The 19,388-nt window shown below is 43.8% G+C and overlaps 1 protein-coding gene across 1 annotated transcript in view; it reads right to left on the bottom strand.

Moving 5' to 3' along the window:
• Positions 1-18,669, bottom strand: part of LOC311136223 (homeobox protein cut-like 1) — a gene marked incomplete at its 5' end in the record, with an annotated part of 256,137 nt that extends 237,468 nt beyond the window's left edge. The window contains one exon of the mRNA XM_084170341.1: positions 18,475-18,669. Coding sequence (XP_084026467.1) covers positions 18,475-18,669 — 195 coding nt within the window. The remainder of the gene's footprint in view (positions 1-18,474) is intronic.
• Between the last annotated feature and the right edge of the window lie 719 nt (positions 18,670-19,388).

Raw genomic sequence — 19,388 nt, forward strand, 5'->3', positions numbered from 1 at the left:
GCGCTCTGATTCGCCGGTCTACTGAGCCACCGGTCTGAGCGCACCACCTCGGCAACACCGGAATGGAAACCCAACGCACCCTAATCCCCTCCAGCGCACCTGCACTTCATAATCTCATCACCACACCTATTTAGCCCTGGACTGTTCATTATTGTGTTGTGTGTGATTGTTAAGCGTCGTGTCGTTTACTCTCTCTTTGTTATTCTCTCTCATTATTAAGTAAACCATGACCTTGTTAATACCTGCGTCTGCATCCTGCCTCTTCGTATACTCAGTACTTGTCACAGAATCACACACCAAACGAAAATGGATGCAGCAGGAGTTTCCCAGTGCCTCGACCAGCACTAGCAGCAGCTTGCCTAGTTTAATGCCACCATGCAGGTAGTGCTCCAAACTCTGCACAATCTGCCCAGCCCAGTGTTACGTCATCTATCACAAAACCATTGTTTTTAGTTCCCATAACGGTGACTGGTTATTCCTTCTCTTCCATTTCTACTGCAATGATAGATTCCGGATCAGCAGGGAACCTTATAGATAGGGAGCTGGTCTCTGAATGGGGGTTGCCCACCGTGCCACTGCCATCTCCGCTACACATCACCTCGCTGGACAATAGACCCCTTGGATCAGGCACCATTACGCACGTCACTCTCCCCATCACCGTCACCATTCCCACACTACCGGAGCACCACGAGGAGCTGTCATTCCACATCGTCACGTCACCCCTTCACTGGATCGTCTTGGGATTGCCCTGGCTCAGACTACACAACCCCACCATCAATTGGATCACCAAGAGGATCACAGCCTGGTCCACCTCATGCCAGAAGACCTGCCTGCCGGTGGTTTGTTGTTCCACGTCAGTGGAGAGTCCGGAGTCCGCCCTCCAGCCCAACATTCCACGTGGGTACGCAGATCTCTCCGATGTCTTCTCTTCATCAAAGGCTACGTGTCTCCCTCCTCACAGGCCCTGGGACTGCGCCATTGACCTGCTGGAGGGACAACACCCCCCGAAGAGTCGCATTTACCCCGTTCCATGGCGGAGACTGAGGCCATGGAGAAGTATGTGGCGGAGACCCTGAAACAGGGGTTCATCAGACGCTCTACCTCTCCTGCCTCTGCCAGCTTCTTCTTCGTGGCCAAAAGGGACGGAGGACTGAGACCATGCAGTGACTACAGGGGGCTGAACGCAGTCACCACCCAGTACCGGTACCCCCTCCCTCTGGTTTCGTCGGCCATCGAGCAGCTACGAGGGGCCCGGTTCTTTACCAAGTTGGACCTGAGGAGTGCCTACAACCTGATCCGAATCCGGGTAGGAGACGAGTGGCAGACGGCATTCAGCACTACCTCAGGCCACTATGAATACTGTGTCATGCCCTACGGCCTCGCCAACGCACCTTCTGTGTTCCAGTCCTTCGTCAATGACGTGTTCCGAGACATACTGAGTAGACAGGTGGTGGTGTACATCGACGATATCCTGATCTACTCGGCTACATTCGAGGAGCACGTCAGGGACGTCCGAGCTGTCCTACTCCGCCTCCGGGAACACAGCCAGTTGGTGAAGGGGGAGAAATGCGAATTCCAACAGGCCATCTCCTTCCTGGGATACAGGATCAGTCCTCAGGGGGTGTTCATGGAAAGAGTGAAGACGGACGCCGTCAGGTCATGGCCAGTCCCCACCACCATTAAGGGCCTACAGAGTTTCCTGGGCTTCGCCATTTTCTACCGGCGTTTCATCAGGTCTTTCAGCTCCATAGCCGCCCCGCTCACCTCTCTCGTTAAGGGTTGGCCTCAGAATCTGGCCTGGAACCCTGAGGCTGACACTGCCTTCAAGAGGCTGAAGGAGAGGTTCACCACAGCGCCCATCCTAAAGCACCCAGATTCATCTCGTCCTTTCATCCTGGAGGTGGACGCATCGGAGGAGGGCATGGGTGCGGTCCTCTTCCAGCGGCACGGTAAGCCAGAGAAAATGTATCCCTGTGCCTTTTTCTCTAAAAAGCTTACCCCCGCAGAGAGGAACTATGGAGTTGGAGACAGGGAGCTGTTGGCGGTGGTCCTCGCTCTGGAGGAATGGAGACACTGGCTGGAGGGCGCAGTCCATCCATTCCGGATTCTTACTGACCACCGGAATTTGGAGCACATACGGGCAGCGAAATGGATGAACTCTCGTCAAGCCAGGTGGGCCCAATTTCTTACTCGCATTCAATTCATTCTGTCCTACCGCCCAGGATCCCAGAATGTGAAAGCCGACGCAGTCTCCAGGACACACCATACCGGAGAAAGGAAGGATCTGGGGGGTCCTATCCTGCCCTCGTCTCTCATCGTTGCACCTGTCATTTGGGATGTGGACGAAGACAGCCGCCTGGCAGCTCAGGAGGATCCACCAGTGTCCGTGACCGCCTGCTGATCTGGGCGCACACCACCCATACGGCAGGGCACTCTGGTATTACGCGCACCCTGCATTCTCTAGCACAGAAATACTGGTGGCCCACCTTGGCTTCTGATGTCTCCCGTTATGTCAACTCCTGTTCCGTATGTGCCCAAACGAAGACACCTCTGAACGCCCCGGCAGGCAAACTAGTTCCTCTCCCAGTGCCTCAGCGACCTTGGTCACACCTGTCCATAGACTTTGTCACCGACCTCCCACGTTCTGACGGCTTGACCACAGTCATGGTGGTCGTAGATCGGTTCTCCAAATCATGCCGTTTTTTGCCACTAACTGGTCTTCCTTCTGCTCTCCAGGTCGCTGAGGTCCTGTTTCAACAGGTCTTCCGGAGGACATCGTCTCGGACCGTGGCCCCCAATTCACCTCCCGAGTGTGGAAGGCTTTCCTGGAGAAGATCGGGGCCACGGCAAGCCTCACTTCCGGGTATAGGCCTCAGTCGAATGAGCAGGTGGAGCGCATGAACCAGGAGCTGGGGAGTTTTCTTCGTTGCCACCGTCAGGACCGGCAGGGTGAGTGGCCGAGGTTTCTTCCCTGGGCAGAATATGCCCAGAACTCCCTCATTCATCCTCCACGGGGCCCACTCCCTTCCAGTGCGTCCTGGGGTACCAGCCAGCCCTGGCCCCGTGGATACCCAGCCAGACTGATGCGCCCGCCGTCGACGAGTGGTTCCACAGGGCTGGACAGGTCTGGGACGCCACCTATGTCCATCTCCAGAGGGCCATTTGTCGGCAGAAGGACCAAGCTGACCACCACCGCAGTGAGGCCCCTGTATTCCAGCCTGGTGATCGTGTCTGGCTGTCTACAAAAAACCTCCCTCTTCACCTTCCCTACAAAGAAACTGAGCCCCCGGTTTATGTGGCCGTTTAAGGTCCTCCGGCGGATAAATGAGGTATCATACCGGCTGCTCCTTCCCCCTTACTACCATGACTCACCCACTTTTCATGTGTCTCTCCTCAGGCCGGTGGTTCCTGGTCCTCTGGCGGATGCCGTCCCCTGGGGTACGCTCCCTCCGTCCCTGGACATTGACGGGAGTCCGGCGCATGCGGTGAGGGACCTGCTGGACTCCAGGTTCCGTGGGGGACGACTCCATTACCTGGTGGACTGGGAGGGGTATGGTCCTGAGGAGAGGAGCTGGGTTCCGGCTGGGGACGTTCTGGACCCCAACCTAATTCGGGACTTCCACCGTCGCCGCCCTGACCGGCCCGCTCCTCGTCCTCGGGGTCGTCCTCCTGACCGGCGACTTCCTGCGGCTGGAGCCGCGCCTCCTGGGGGGGGGGGGGGGGGATACTGTCACATGTCCTCCCGTTGCTCCCCTCCGGCGCTCTGATTCACCGGTCTACTGAGCCACCGGTCTGAGCGCAACACCTCGGCAACACCGGAATGGAAACCCAACGCCCCCTAATCACCTCCAGCGCACCTGCACCTCATCATCACCCCTATTTAGCCCTGGACTGTTCAGTATTGTGTTGTGTGTGATTGTTAAGCGTCGTGTCGTTTACTCTCTCTTTGTTATTCTCTTTCTCATTATTAAGTAAACCTTGACCTTGTTAATTCCTGCGTCTACGTCCTGACTCTTCGTATACTCAGTACTCGTCACATGTAGGCGCATGTCTGACATCAATGTGTGCGTAATTACAATGATAATAATTTAATATGGTCAATAAAAAAAATATATATAACATAAACATACTGTTGACACGTAGGCTATGGTGTAATGGAATGTTTTGCCTTGTGTGGTAGGTTTTGTGGGTTTTGACACTTATGTAGGTGTCATAACCAGCCATAAAATAATGCAATATATGTCACAACAAGTCTAAATATATGTGTTATGACCATATTCTAAACAGGTTATGACAAGTTATGTCAGCTGTTATGACATGGTTATGACCGTGTCATAACGTGTTATGACACTGGGTGTCAAGTAAAGTGTTAACGTACAATCAATCAGTGAGAGAGAACATCAAATATCACATTCCTTTGGGGCATTGTGTGTAGGCCAGTGACAAAAAAAATCTAAATGTAATTAATTTTAAATTCAAGCTGTAACACAACAAAATGTGGAAAAAGTAAAGGGGTATGAATACTATCAAGGCACTGTACCTGGTGGCTTGTCATTCATTATTGATGGATAATAATAGTTTTTCCACCTCTCCCACACTAACTTGACCCAATTCAAAAGCGCAATCCTTCTCTTTCATTATTAGATATTTTATACAAAAATACGATGGTTCACTGTTCAATGTTGCCATTTCACTTCTGAGTTTTTCCACTTCACTAGTGAAATAGTCATTGAAATTATCGGCAATATCGAAAGGTTTTGTTATAAATGACCCATCAACTTCAATGAATGATGGAGAGGAATTGAGTTGAGTTCTGTCCATGATACCATTTAAAAAGGTACTCCAAAGTATTTTTCCATTGTGTTTTGTGTCATTTATCTTTGTTTGGTAATATGATTTATTTTATTTTTGTTAAGTTTAATCACATTTCTCAATTTACAGTATGTCAACCAATCAGCTGAGCTGCCTGACTTGTTTGCCACAACTTTTCCATAATTTCCTTCAACCATAAAATGTTTCAATTCATCATTAACCCAGGGGGCTCTAACTGTTCTCACAGTTAGTTTCTTAACAGGTGCCTTCTTGTAAACAATTGGAATGAATAATTTTACAAATACTTCCTGTGCTGTATCTGGATTCTCATCCTACACAGACCAACATACATATTTTACATCTTCAACAAAATAATATAAAAATTACTTTAGGCCCAACCTTTGGCGCACTGGCTTTCCTTATTATTGCCACAATGTTATGGTCACTACAGCCAATGGAAACTGATATTGCTTTGGAGCAAGAGAAGAGAAGTCCTTGTTGAGGAAAATGTTGGTTCCTCTCAAGTTCTTGGCTTTCTCCAGAACAGCCATCTTGTCCTTAACCCTTTGATGGACGCATACGATCCCATATTTGTGATCATTGTTGACTGGTCCCTGCAGCGTACCATCACATATGTGATTGGAACAGTAGCAACAGAACGTATGATGCAACAAACGCGTCTAAACAGCATTGTTGTCTGAAAAGCATCTAAACAATGTTTTGTACTGCTGGGAAATAAAGGTCTTTACCACTTTATTCCTCAATTTCACCTTTTATTGTAAAAGATAAATGCGAACTTCTTCATCCAAACATCCCACGTAACACATCCACAGCCAAACTCATTCCATAAACCAGTCTAAATAACAGGTTGCGCTGACCAAAAACTAAATATAAAAGTTAGCGACCTAACAGCTAGACTTGTTTACAATGACTTGAGCACAAGAGAGAAATGTAATATTGTTTAGAAAAGAGATGCGTGTCAACTAAGCTAAGCTAACAGCAGCTAAATTATTTATGATGGCAGCCATGTTTGTTTAATGTTTGACAAGCAAAACCTCCCTAATCCCAGAATGCCATTCACTATAAGACAAGTAAACAAAGTCAAAGTCAGCCTGAAAAATATGAACTTAGTTTGGCCCCTTTTCAGCATAGTACAAATCTTCAATGTACTTGTTACAGTGTATACAAGAACCGGAGCACATGACTGGACAAAACAAGTGCGTTCAAAACAACTGGGAAGTCGAAAGAAAATGAGCTCCGACTGGGATTTTTTTTTTTTACGATCATCCAACTCGGAATTCCAACTCGGGAACTCTGGCCTCTTTCTAGAGCTCCGACCTTCCGACCTGAAGATCACCAACGTCATGATTTGACCTCGTATTTTTACGAGTTCCCAGTTGTCTTGAAAGCACCATAAGTCAGTCGAGTGAACTATCCCTTGTTATAACATCTTTGGTCTGACAGGTGCTTACGTGACAACCAGAATGCATTGTATGATGTCAACAAACATGGCGCCACACATAGCTGGAAAATAGCGTCGCATTAGCTCATCATAAATCAGTACAACCTTCAAAAAAGTATTTTACACACTTCAAATGTGTCCATTACAATCTATGCAAGAATCGGATTGCATGATGTCACCAGTACTTGAAAACGTGAATAAAACAGTAAATACATTATGCTCCATACATACATACGGTATGCTACAGTAGAAACGACAACACGATATACTGAAAATAAGGCACTTACTTGATAGGAACGCATTATTTGTAAGGAAAACAACAAAGGCAATGCGGGCGCCAGTCAGAAAATGTGCCAGGGGGAAAACGTTTGTGCAAGGCCTGTTCTGACTAGAGATGCGCAATGTCTTCATACTTGATCTGGGGAAACCCTGGGGAAGTGCTTGGGCTCTCGTTGAAGATTTAAGTTTGTCCAGCTCAGTAAAGCATCAAACATAAATTGTCTGCAACAGTGAAATGGGCTACTTCTTATGTGAATTAATGGGGAGGCGGAACACACCTCAATTCAAACTGTTGGTAGAAAATAATTTTAAATTGACCAGTTGAAACATGGCCTATAGATAATTAGCAGGCAGCGTGCCTTGGTTTGAGGGCAGCGTGGGTTAACTGTCCTGTTGCGTAACAATCACATTTTACATTTACATTTTAGTCATTTAGCAGACGCTCTTATCCAGAGCGACTTACAGTTAGTGAATACATATTTTTTTATACTGGCCCCCCGTGGGAATCGAACCCACAACCCTGGCGTTGCAAACGCCATGCTCTATCAACTGAGCTACATCCCTGCCGGCCATTCCCTCCCCTACCCTGGACAACGCTGGGCCAATTGTGCGCCGCCCATGAGTCTCCCGGTCACGGCCGGCTGCGACAGAGCCTGGATTCGAACCAGGATCTCTAGTGGCACAGTTAGCACTGCGATGCAGTGCCTTAGACCACTGCGCCACTCAGGAGCTCAATCACATTTAAGAACAGTGAGTGCATTCTGACATCACGCGCATAAAAAAAAAAACTCATGCTGGGGCGAAAGTTAGAGATATTTGGAACTCAAGCGTCAAAAGGTTAAACCTCAGGAACTTCACCACTATCGGCCTGGGTCTGTCACCTAGGCTGGTTACATGTTTTCCAGACATGTGATCCATCTGCAGCTTTTCAGTGATCATTTTTCTTACTTTCTCCTCAGACTCGGCACAGTTCTCATGTGAAGACTCTGGTATGCCACCCACAATCATGTTATTCCTCCTGGATTGTCCCTCTGCAAACTTTTCTTAAGGTCCTGGACCTCTCTGGTCAGATCATCCATTATTTTGTTAGTTGAGTCCATCAGTATTTGGACAAAGCTCTTGAAGCTCTTTTCCTGTTGTTGTAACAACTGCTTGTAGAACCCTTTTTGTTCATTTAAAACAATGATTCACCTGTAATAGAGAACCACTGTCCTCTCCATGACTCCCCCCTTTGACTTTGGATGCCACGGTAGCAACATAGGCTAACGCTGGTACTCCACGCAGTTCCAGACAGGGCAGGTCGCAGGGCAGATTTAAACAGCAACAAACAGAAGGGATTTAGACAGCCATATGCACGGGACAATCCGCGGTCCCGGCCACAAGGGCTAACCACGTCGCAGACTGTTTTCAGGTTGTCAAGGAAACATTGCTAGCTTGATAGCTAGTTAGCAGTTGAGCTAGCTGCTACGCCAAGCAGCTCTTCAAACTTTTGGTTGGCAGGATCCCTGAACAGATGTAGTAGTCCCAGCAACTGAGGCTAACCGCGTCGCGGGATCCAAATTCAAAAGGTAGCTAGTAACCAAACTTTTTCCAATAGAACACTTTTTCAGAGACTTTCAAAACAACAAACCGAGCTCTCCCTCGTTCCGCGTTCAACACGTGACGTGATAAGCGCGTCTGCTAAATGTTGAGGACAAATGTACATGTATTTAAGTATTTTTTTTGTACGGAGGAAAGTAACAGTACTTCCTAAAAATTATACTTAAAATGTTTATATATTTTTTAATGTTTGTTTAGCTCACATAATATCATTTAAAGGTATACATTAAGGTGTCTGTAATAGCATAAACGTGGCAAAAACAAATGTAGACATTAATAAATGCATTTCTATAGCTTCCACTGATAGCTCAGCACAGCTCGCTACAGAACAAAAACTATGACCAGGCAAGGGGTACATTTAAATTGATTTGTTAATCCAGTTGCGGTCCAAATTTCTACACAAATTTGTTTTTTAAAAGATTTACTCTGTATCATAAAAATGACCACAGATGAGATTCCTTCTGAGCTTTTACAGGCATGTCTGACTAGTCTTCTTTCACACAAGAGGGATAAGAAGATATTGAACATAAGTTATGCCGAGTACGTCTTACAGCATTTAACTGTGCAGGGAGACAAGGAGTTCCAGCTGTGAACATTCAGCACTGCTCACACTCTGACAGACTGATCGGGACAGAAGCTTGTTGCCGCGGAAAGAATTTGGTCCAAAAAAATACTGCAGATCCCAAATGCTATGTGGAAACTCATAAATATCAAGCTTTCCTTTGCAATTATGAACTCCCAGGGCAACAAAAAAAAGGCAAAGACGCTTGGGCTAAATTTGGATGGGGACATGCAAATGTCTGTCTTGTTTTGTGCCTTGTTTACAAGCTTGTTGGGGTTTGAAGTGGTGTGGATCTGACAGGGGAATCGACAGGGGACGGGAGTATATGGTGGGGGGGTTGAGGGGTAGCAGAGCGCTGAGGCACAGTTCTCCTTTAATTTCTACATTAAGGAGTTTTCTAAATTTAGTCCTGAGTGCAGGCTCCTGCTTTTTCACTGACATGTGGCAGAGCTAGTCAGGAACTTGCCTGTTTCAGCATGGATGATTCATACTCAGGTGCCTGTGTATCTAAAATCCTGCTGTCCAAACGTGACCTGAGCGACCAGAGAGCATACAGCTCTCACTTTGACTTAGATTAAACAACTTCATAGAAATTAACTAAATATTTTAGAGTGGATCTTAGTGTGGCATCAAGGCATCTTTAAATCAAGACCTAGGTCAATAGTCTGGTCTATGTTGAAGAGCACAGGGAAAATAATCCTTACATCAAATTATTCTCAGTGGAGCATATCTCGACAAGACGCACCCATGTCTGTGGCAAGTCTGTGGCAACAGAGGGTTAAAAATAACACAGGGGAGCCAAAGCTAGCCTGTGTCTGCCACATCGTAAATATCCAACTGATATGTTTACAGCCAACGGCAGGCCTGCACAAGTTGAGGGCGCAGGGGAGCTCAAATCTCCATGGCGCGGTCATGGGCGACATTGCTTCCTTCACTAATCTCCATATGTTGACGTGTAAAATGCAGGACCACACACAGGCCCGAACGCCTCAGAGCACAGCATCTCACATACAGTTGGACACCTTCCAACCACATGGAATCAACACAGGTGGTATGCTGAGGGTCCGCCCAACGCCACGGGACCCTTTGAAATGGCTGAGAACCTATAAGGGAATGGACGTCTATGTGGAGAGGTGGAAAAATAAGCTCAGAGGCCGGTCTAAGGGCAAGAGTACTGTACCAGACAAGCTTCTTCTCTCAAGTAAACCAAACATCTCTGTACGGTAACAAACACTTAGCTAGCTACTGCAAACCAGACACTCCAACCATGCTCTCCTTATAATGTAATGTAGGCCCAATATACATAATAAAGCTCATCCAACATAAAAGATGTTACAGTCTGCCTTAAAGGCATTAATAGTTTAAAACCTGAACTAATTATGGGAAAATAACCAAAAATGTTTACATTTTCCACATCAGAAATGTAAATTAAAAGCAATGTTCAGTGGAAAAACTGTCAAACATTAAAACATGCTACAATTACAGATTTTATGACACGCGCCTCAGATGGATAATTTCAATAAAGCACTATATCAAAAACAGATTTGCGACATTTGCCAGATAAAAGCCATGGAAAATAATATAGATTAGATAAACACAATTAGTTCATTCATGGGGAGGATTGTGAACAACGTGGCTAATGAAGACCAGACTGACAATCTGACACGGAGAGGAGAGCAGGCCTTCTGAGAAGGCCATGTCTGAGGGCTCACATGAGAAATGGGATTGGCACATGGTGGGACAGGGGCAGCTTTTGGGCCATAAATAATGTAAACAGCCAAATCAAACTTAATCAGGAGAGCAAGGGCCTGAATAGCAAACTGTGGGCGCCCTTTCAACTTCAAAAGGCAGCCCTGTAATGGTGCCATTTCAAAGTTTCACACTGAGCTGCCTACTGTAAGCAGTGTAGAGAATATGTTCCAAAAAATCCCTTTTATTCCGAGCTTCATCAAAGGGCAAGCTCCCGTGGGCTGTCTGTCTGAGATGAGCAGGGAAATATTGAAAGTCACCACACCTGAGAGACAGGCTTGTAGGAGTAGTGTCTCGGTGTTAATTTCCTTCAAATTCTTAGCCCCTAACTCTGATCTTTGCACATGCACTATCTATAGTGTGTGTATCCTGTAGTCTCCCTGTTTATTTGTTGAATGACCTTAAGACTAATATCCAGGACATGAAAACAGAGGATATAATGATATCCTCAGTTGGTAGAGCATGGCGTTTGCAACGCCAGGGTTGTGGGTTCGTTTCCCACAGGGGGCCAGTATGAAAATGTATGCACTCACTAACTGTAAGTCGCTCTGGATAAGAGCGTCTACAAAATGACTAAAATGTAAATGTAAGTGGAGTAGCATTTGTCGATGGATTGGTTCCACTTGGACTGAGTTTGAGCATTGAGTCCAAAAAACTATGCAGTATGAAGCTGTGATGGGGGGGCGGGGGGATCAATACAGTTACATATCGCAATATTATATTTGGACGATATTATATCTACATGTTTTCAGCATTTTTATTTCCCGGACTGATCAAAACTCAATTTATCATGCTCTCGTCTCTCTGCAGCAGACATACAGTGGGGGAAAAAGTAATTAGTCAGCCACCAATTGTGCAAGTTCTCCCACTTAAAAAGATGAGAGAGGCCTGTAATTTTCATCATAGGTACACGTGGCAGCAGACTTTGTGAAAATTAGTATTTGTGTCATTCTCAAAACTTTTGACCACGACTGTAGACATTATATTCCCATGTAATGTTAATGGGTGCTAACATGGCTGCCATATAATGTTGTGTGATGTAAGTGCATCATAATGTAGAAACCTTAATGGCCCAACTCTCTAAATACATTACTCTGAGCAGCACAGGTGTTATGGTCAGAGATTGTTGTTTGGATCAGTCATTCTCAATATAAATGTAGACGTTTTGTGGAAGCAATCATTACACTCATTGGAAATACAGTGGGGGAAAAAAGTATTTAGTCAGCCACCAATTGTGCAAGTTCTCCCACTTAAAAAGATGAGAGAGGCCTGTAATTTTCATCATAGATACACGTCAACTATGACAGACAAATTGAGGAAAGAAAATCCAGAAAATCACATTGTAGGATTTTTAATGAATTTATTTGCAAGTTATGGTGGAAAATAAGTATTTGGTCACCTACAAACAAGCAAGATTTCTGGCTCTCACAGACCTGTAACTTCTTCTTTAAGAGGCTCCTCTGTCCTCCACTCGTTACCTGTATTAATGGCACCTGTTTGAACTTGTTATCAGTATAAAAGACACCTGTCCACAACCTCAAACAGTCACACTCCAAACTCCACTATGGCCAAGACCAAAGAGCTGTCAAAGGACACCAGAAACAAAATTGTAGACCTGCACCAGGCTGGGAAGACTGAATCTGCAATAGGTAAGCAGCTTGGTTTGAAGAAATCAACTGTGGGAGCAATTATTAGGAAATGGAAGACATACAAGACCACTGATAATCTCCCTCGATCTGTGGCTCCACGCAAGATCTCACCCCGTGGGGTCAAAATGATCACAAGAACGGTGAGCAAAAATCCCAGAACCACACGGGGGGACCTAGTGAATGACCTGCAGAGAGCTGGGACCAAAGTAACAAAGCCTACCATCAGTAACACACTACGCCGCCAGGGACTCAAATCCTGCAGTGTCAGACGTGTCCCCCTGCTTAAGCCAGTACATGTCCAGGCCCGTCTGAAGTTTGCTAGAGTGCATTTGGATGATCCAGAAGAGGATTGGGAGAATGTCATATGGTCAGATGAAACCAAAATAGAACTTTTTGGTAAAAACTCAACTCGTCGTGTTTGGAGGACAAAGAATGCTGAGTTGCATCCAAAGAACACCATACCTACTGTGAAGCATGGGGGTGGAAACATCATGCTTTGGGGCTGTTTTTCTGCAAAGGGACCAGGACGACTGATCCGTGTAAAGGAAAGAATGAATGGGGCCATGTATCGTGAGATTTTGAGTGAAAACCTCCTTCCATCAGCAAGGGCATTGAAGATGAAACGTGGCTGGGTCTTTCAGCATGACAATGATCCCAAACACACCGCCCGGGCAACGAAGGAGTGGCTTCGTAAGAAGCATTTCAGGGTCCTGGAGTGGCCTAGCCAGTTTCCAGATCTCAACCCCATAGAAAATCTTTGGAGGGAGTTGAAAGTCAGTGTTGCCCAGCGACAGCCCCAAAACATCACTGCTCTAGAGGAGATCTGCATGGAGGAATGGGCCAAAATACCAGCAACAGTGTGTGAAAACCTTGTGAAGACTTACAGAAAACGTTTGACCTGTGTCATTGCCAACAAAGGGTATATAACAAAGTATTGAGAAACTTTTGTTATTGACCAAATACTTATTTTCCACCATCATTTGCTAATAAATTCATTAAAAATCAACAACAATGTGATTTTCTGGAGAAAAAAATTCAATTTTGTCTGTCATAGTTGACGTGTACCTATGATGAAAATTACAGGCCTCTCTCATCTTTTTAAGTGGGAGAACTTGCACAATTGGTGGCTGATTAAATACTTTTTTCCCCCACTGTATAGTGAGCAATGTTTGGAACATCAAAAATTGCAGAATCGAATAGGAATACATTTTGCATCATGAGAATAACAATACATATCATATCGGCACCTAAGTATCATGATAATATCGCACTGTGAGGTCCCTGGCAATTCCCAGCCCTAGTATGTAGGTCAGGGGTTCCCAAACTTTTTTGGCCCGCGACCCCATTTTGATTAACTTTTTTTGCGACCCCACCATGTCAAAAGAGTTATGTAATCAATGGCCAATGTTTACTTTTTTAAATTGGGGCTATGAAAGTCTATTACAAATCAGTCTGACAGTACTTTTGACAGTATTTCAATCTGAAGGATGGTTTGAAGTGACAAATGCATCAAAAGGTATTGGGAAGTTCAGAAGATCAGTCAATTTTGTATGATCTTTTGTGTAGAAAAGAACATCGATGTTCTTTTTCCCCCAGTCTGATTTAGTGTCTGGTCTCCACTCTGTTATAATTAGTCCTGCGCGGCTTGTGGGCATTGTAGGGAAACAGAAGACACATTCATGTTTCTGAGAGTCTTATCCTTCAGTGATGGGGTCATTTGTAGCTTAAACTGTTCAAAATATAGAGTCACATTTGTAGGCAGAAAACAGAAACCTTTCTGTTTATTACAACCGCATCTAGTGGCTACCGGAGGTTACTGACATAACCCCGGTTCTATAAACCAAGCAGTGTATTATTATTATCATTATTATTATTATTATTATTATTATTATTAGGTGTATTTTTTTTTTACTTTCTCTCGCAACCCCATTTTCAAATCAGCCGACCCCCTAGTTTGGGAAACACTGATGTAGGTGGTCTTTCAGACAGGATTGCATGAAAGTACCCATACAGCTTGTGAATAAACATTCATCCTTGTAACTCATTCGATGCCTGTAACACTGACAAGATGTAGACATAGGCCTACATTCCAGTTGGAAATAAACCGCTTTAGAATGTCTGGTGGTAAAAAACATCACCATTGGGTTTACTACATCTTGGATTCACATTATCTGATGCGCTTCCCAGGTGATCACTGAGTGGAAAGCAGCAGTTCCCTTGTTTGGGATAGTGGCCCAGAGACAGAAATCCTATTTCTGCCGAGCCATTTAAGGTTTGTCTTAAAGCTTATTGTCTTTCCCATGTGGAATGCACCAATTTGAGAAGGCCATAAAAACAGAAACAATGTACTGGTTTATTACTTGTAACATGTACATGTGGTATCACTAGCAACTCTTTATTCTGTGAGTCCAATTAAAAAGAGTCTGTGGCTGCTGGTGATGAAAAGGCCATACCGCAGTGCCTGACAAGCCTGAGCATACCCTGTCAGAAAGACTCACCGGTGGCAATACTGCAGCAAATTAAATAAGTTGTCATCAATAATAGAGGTGAAATCTTCCGAGTCCACCCTGCTGTCGGGTCTGGATCCTCCAGACAGGCCCTCGCCTCGCTCCTCTCTGCTGAGCAGCTGTCTTGACTAATATCATTGGATGGGTCTTAACATGATTATTGCAGGGCTCTTAACATAACCCTACGTGACGCATACTTTATGCGAGAACTATGTACGGCTGTCAAGAGTCAATGCACACTCAGTGTAAAGTGTCAAGAGTCAATACACACTCATTAAATGGATACCATAGGTAGACATGTGTAATTAACATGACTTATGTTCAGGGAAGCACACAGATGAAGAAGCCTTTTGTTTAGAATGATTGATAATAGTAGTTAAGCTTTCTGACTAGATTAACAGTTCACTCTTCCTAAACAGATAAAAAATACCCCACAAAACATTCAGTATGAGAGTTTAACAAAATTACCCTAAATAATGCAAGGTATATCTACCTAAATGTATTACTTAAGCTATAAACTTTATAGACAAATTATAGCTGAATTTGAGACTACATTTCTTAACTAGAATGCCCTTTAAGCTAATCAGAAATATTCAACAATTCCATTGGTATAAATGCAATTAGAAATTGGGTGGTTTGAGCCCTGAATTCTGATTGGCTGAAAGCCATGGTATATCAGACCGTATACCATGGGTATTACAAAACGTTTAGTTTTACAGCTCTAATTACGTTGGTAACCAGCTTATAATAGCAATAAGGCTCCTCTGGGGTTTGTGATATATGGCCATATACCACACCACCTCTGACCTTACTGCTTAAATAAGGTAGGCTTATTACAAATTCCATTTGATTTACAGTATACTGAACAAAAATATAGACATAACATGCAACAATTTCATTGATTTTACTTAGTTACAGTTCATGAGGAAATCAGTCAATTGAAATAAATGAATTAGGCCCTAATATATAGATTTCACATGTCTGGGAATACAGATGTGCATCTGTTGGTCAAAGATACCTTTTAAAAAAATGGGCCTCACAATGGGCGTCAGGATCTCGTCACAGTATTTTTGTGCGTTCAAATTGCCATTGATCAAATGCAATTGTGTTAATTGTCTGTAGCTTATGCCTGCCCATACCATAACCCCACCACCACGTGGCACTCTGTTCACAACAGCAAACCGCTCGCCCACACAACAACATACATGTGGTCTGCGGTTGTAAGGCTGGTTGAACGTACTGCCAAATCCTCTAAAACAACATTGAGGCGGCTTATGGTTGAGAAATGAACATTAAATTCTCTGGCAACAGCTCTGGTGGACATTCCTGCAGTCAACATGCCAATTGCACGCTCCCTCAAAACTTGAGATATCTGTGGCATTGTGTTGTGTGACAAAACTGCACATTTTAGAGTGGCCTTTTATTGTCCCCAGCACAAGGTGCACCTGTGTAATGATCATGCTGTTTAATCAGCTTCTTGATATGCCACACCTGTCAGGTAGATGGATTATCTTGGCAAAGGAGAAAGGCTCACTCATGTTGCATTTATATTTTTGTTCAGTGTAGATAACAGTGGAGGCAATGTCATATGAACTTAATGAAATGAATGAAATGTAATGTAATCAATGTTGACTATTGCTAGACAGAATGTGAAGCAGAACACTTTAACCATTTAAATAAAGACACAATAACAGCCTGTGTGCAGCTCACAATTATCAGGAGGGTTAAGCTACAGTGGGTACAATATCAGGCATTATATTCGTGGCGCCAAAAGCGCGCCTCGAGTGAGAATCATAGCTCAGTCATAAAAGCGTAAGACTATTTTCCTTCTTCAAAAAAATATTTCAGACCGAAAAAAATATTTTGGGAGAACCTAGGTTACGTGGAAATATTCCTCAAGGAAAATCCCTGAACCAGTTGAACGCAAAATAGAGTGAACAAATTCAGATGGGAAAAGAACAGTAGGAGCCTGGAGCCTGCCGTCAAATACATCGACATTGTCTTTTCAAACATAAAATGATTTCAAGAGGCGATGGCAAATGTCGCACGGGGCACAATAGCTGAGAAAATGCATCCCTGTGATTGAGATCAACCAGTTCCCTCGCCGCAGAAGACCTTGGCTATGGCGGACACTCGGTAGCATGGAACACAATGGTCGAAAATAAACGGCATATGGATGAATAACAATAAAACATATTTTCGGCACCTTTTAAATAGACCACTCTAATCTTGGGATGGAAATATTGTCCATTGAAAAGGGCACGCATTGTCCCATTCCCCCTCCTGACATGATGTGCAAAACCCGTGAGACTCAGAGTGACGTGTACATTTCAAACATTCCTTTGATAGTAGCCTAGGCCACCTGAATCGATATTACACCCCCTATTAATTTGAGAATCACTAGCCTACTTTTGTAGGCTATGTAAAATATATGCAAAAATGACAACTCCACGAAATTGGAGTTGAATAGGCTTTTGGTAGGCAACTAGATTAATTGAAATTTACCAATCAATCAGAGAATATAAAACCAAAAAAAAGTAACCAAATATTGATTTTAAATGATTAACTAGACTATATAGGCTACATAAATACGTATGTTGTGATTGGTAGTAGTTGTTTGTTTAAATGTAACAAATAGCCTACACATTGAGCGAATCCCTCATGAAAACGAACACATTAGCGAATCACATTCATTGGGACTATTCGATTACACCTTCATTCTATTGATTACATTTGCCTATTATGCAAAAATGACACTCCCAAGTTGCTGCTGTCGATTAGTCAACGGTCAATTCAAATTTCAGTCTAAGATAACTTTAAACCTGTTAATCAATTTAAATAAGCGATTTATCAAATTTGTGTAGACCTATACGTGCTCAATTTAAACTGCAGTATATGCTCATATAGAACTATAAATTATAAAACAGATAAACATTTATGGAAGCAAAAGTGGCTCGTGCACTCAATGCATTTAAAATCTATTAAGCGCACAATTCAAACGAAATGAAGCATTCAACTTGGTTATTTAGTTAATGGTAAACTATTACAGATTAAAAACACGCAAACTTGAACTTGGGTATGCATATCCATGTCTACAGCCTATGGCTACGCATAAAGAGTAGAAATCAAAATGTCGCTGGACTTTATCAAAACACTTTTCTACATATTAACACAACCACGACATAAACTAGACATTAGCAAACTGTTTTTGTTATTAAAATAGCTACCGAGTTGCCTAGATGCAGGCTACACTTCCCTAAAAAAGAGCCCACACTGGGCACGAGGCTTCGCGACAGGCTTTTCTCGAAAATAATAACTATAAACAGCTATTATGAAATGTATGCTGTCAAAACATTTTGTATGTTTCTTATTCTAACGCAATATTTCCCAGTGTAAAACATTAAAGATAACATAAGTCACCTAACTCTTCTGCACCCAACTCGTTTCAGCACCACAGCGCCACCCGCGAGAGCTCGAGACAACCAATGCACTTATTTTCTTTAACCAAATTATTCAAACAAAACGCATCAAGAACATCAAATACATCCTCTCAATAGTATTAAGTTGCCAGTTTTGCACTAGAATAGTCTTCCATGAGTGTGGAATCGCCTTTGTTCCCGGAATCGCCATAGTGACCGCTTCCCCGCGGCCATGATGTCTGATCGATGGGAATTGAACAAAGAGGATCAATTTCCGATCAACGAGAGAGCCGCTTTAATCAATGGGAGAAGAGAGCTCCAAAAGCGGCCACAAACACCGGCAAAGAGGGGCTCAAGAGCGAATCCACAACTCGACAACGGTTTCCCACGCATAAGGCTTCAAGAAAGCAGAGAAACTTTAAGGAAAAAGGCTGACCTGCAGCTGCTGTAAATCAAAGCGCTTCCAATATTGAAACATCGATCCCGCATTGGCCGCCATCTTGAGACATATTGAGACGGAGTGAGAGGCTGATACAGAGAGAGCGAGGGGCTGGAGTTCAGTAAAAAGGAGGGGGAGCGCGCGCAAAACACGGAGCGGAGCAATTGAACAGGGACATCGCTTATTGAACATGGGCGCGGAATGGAGTTATTGAACATGAACCTGTGATATTGAATAGGGCCCCGGATTGGAACTATTGAACGGGAGTTGGCAATTTCTTTAACAGCTAAAACATGGGATGGATTTTCCATGTAGATCGTGAACAATGCATACAGATTTGTTGTCGAGTGTGTGTTTTGGACAGATGTTATTAGTTTTTCGACATGTGATTGCCAATATTGCTATTTCATATAGCCTACTCTCCATTAGGCTATGCATGAGTAATGTAGTATTAGCCTACTCATGTTTTACATGTAGCTTATTATTTCGAATATTCTTTCTGTAGGCTAATTTTTGTGTGCTACTTATTCATCATCGCTCAATTGCATTTATAAATTGTTGGATTAAGATTATCATTCTATAATATTGACATGACACCACCAATCAATTGACTGGTAGTGTTATGGTGGTCCTCTGTAGCTCAATTGGTAGCGCATGGCGCTTGTAACGCCAGGGTAGTGGGTTCGATCCCCGGGACCACCCACCCATACGTAAAAATGTATGCACACATGACTGTAAGTCGCTTTGAATAAGCGTCTGCTAAATGGTGTATTATTATTTATAGTGTGGATATTTGTTGATAAAAAAGAAAACAGTATTTTAATTAGGCCTATAGTTGGATGACGTTATTTTTAGGTTGTTAAGTTTCGATATTAGAAAGGAATCAAATTAAACATGATCATGTACTTTAA

Source organism: Coregonus lavaretus, assembly GCF_964263955.1.
Source record: "Coregonus lavaretus genome assembly, chromosome: 10".
In the NCBI taxonomy this organism is placed as follows: Eukaryota; Metazoa; Chordata; class Actinopteri; order Salmoniformes; family Salmonidae; genus Coregonus; species Coregonus lavaretus.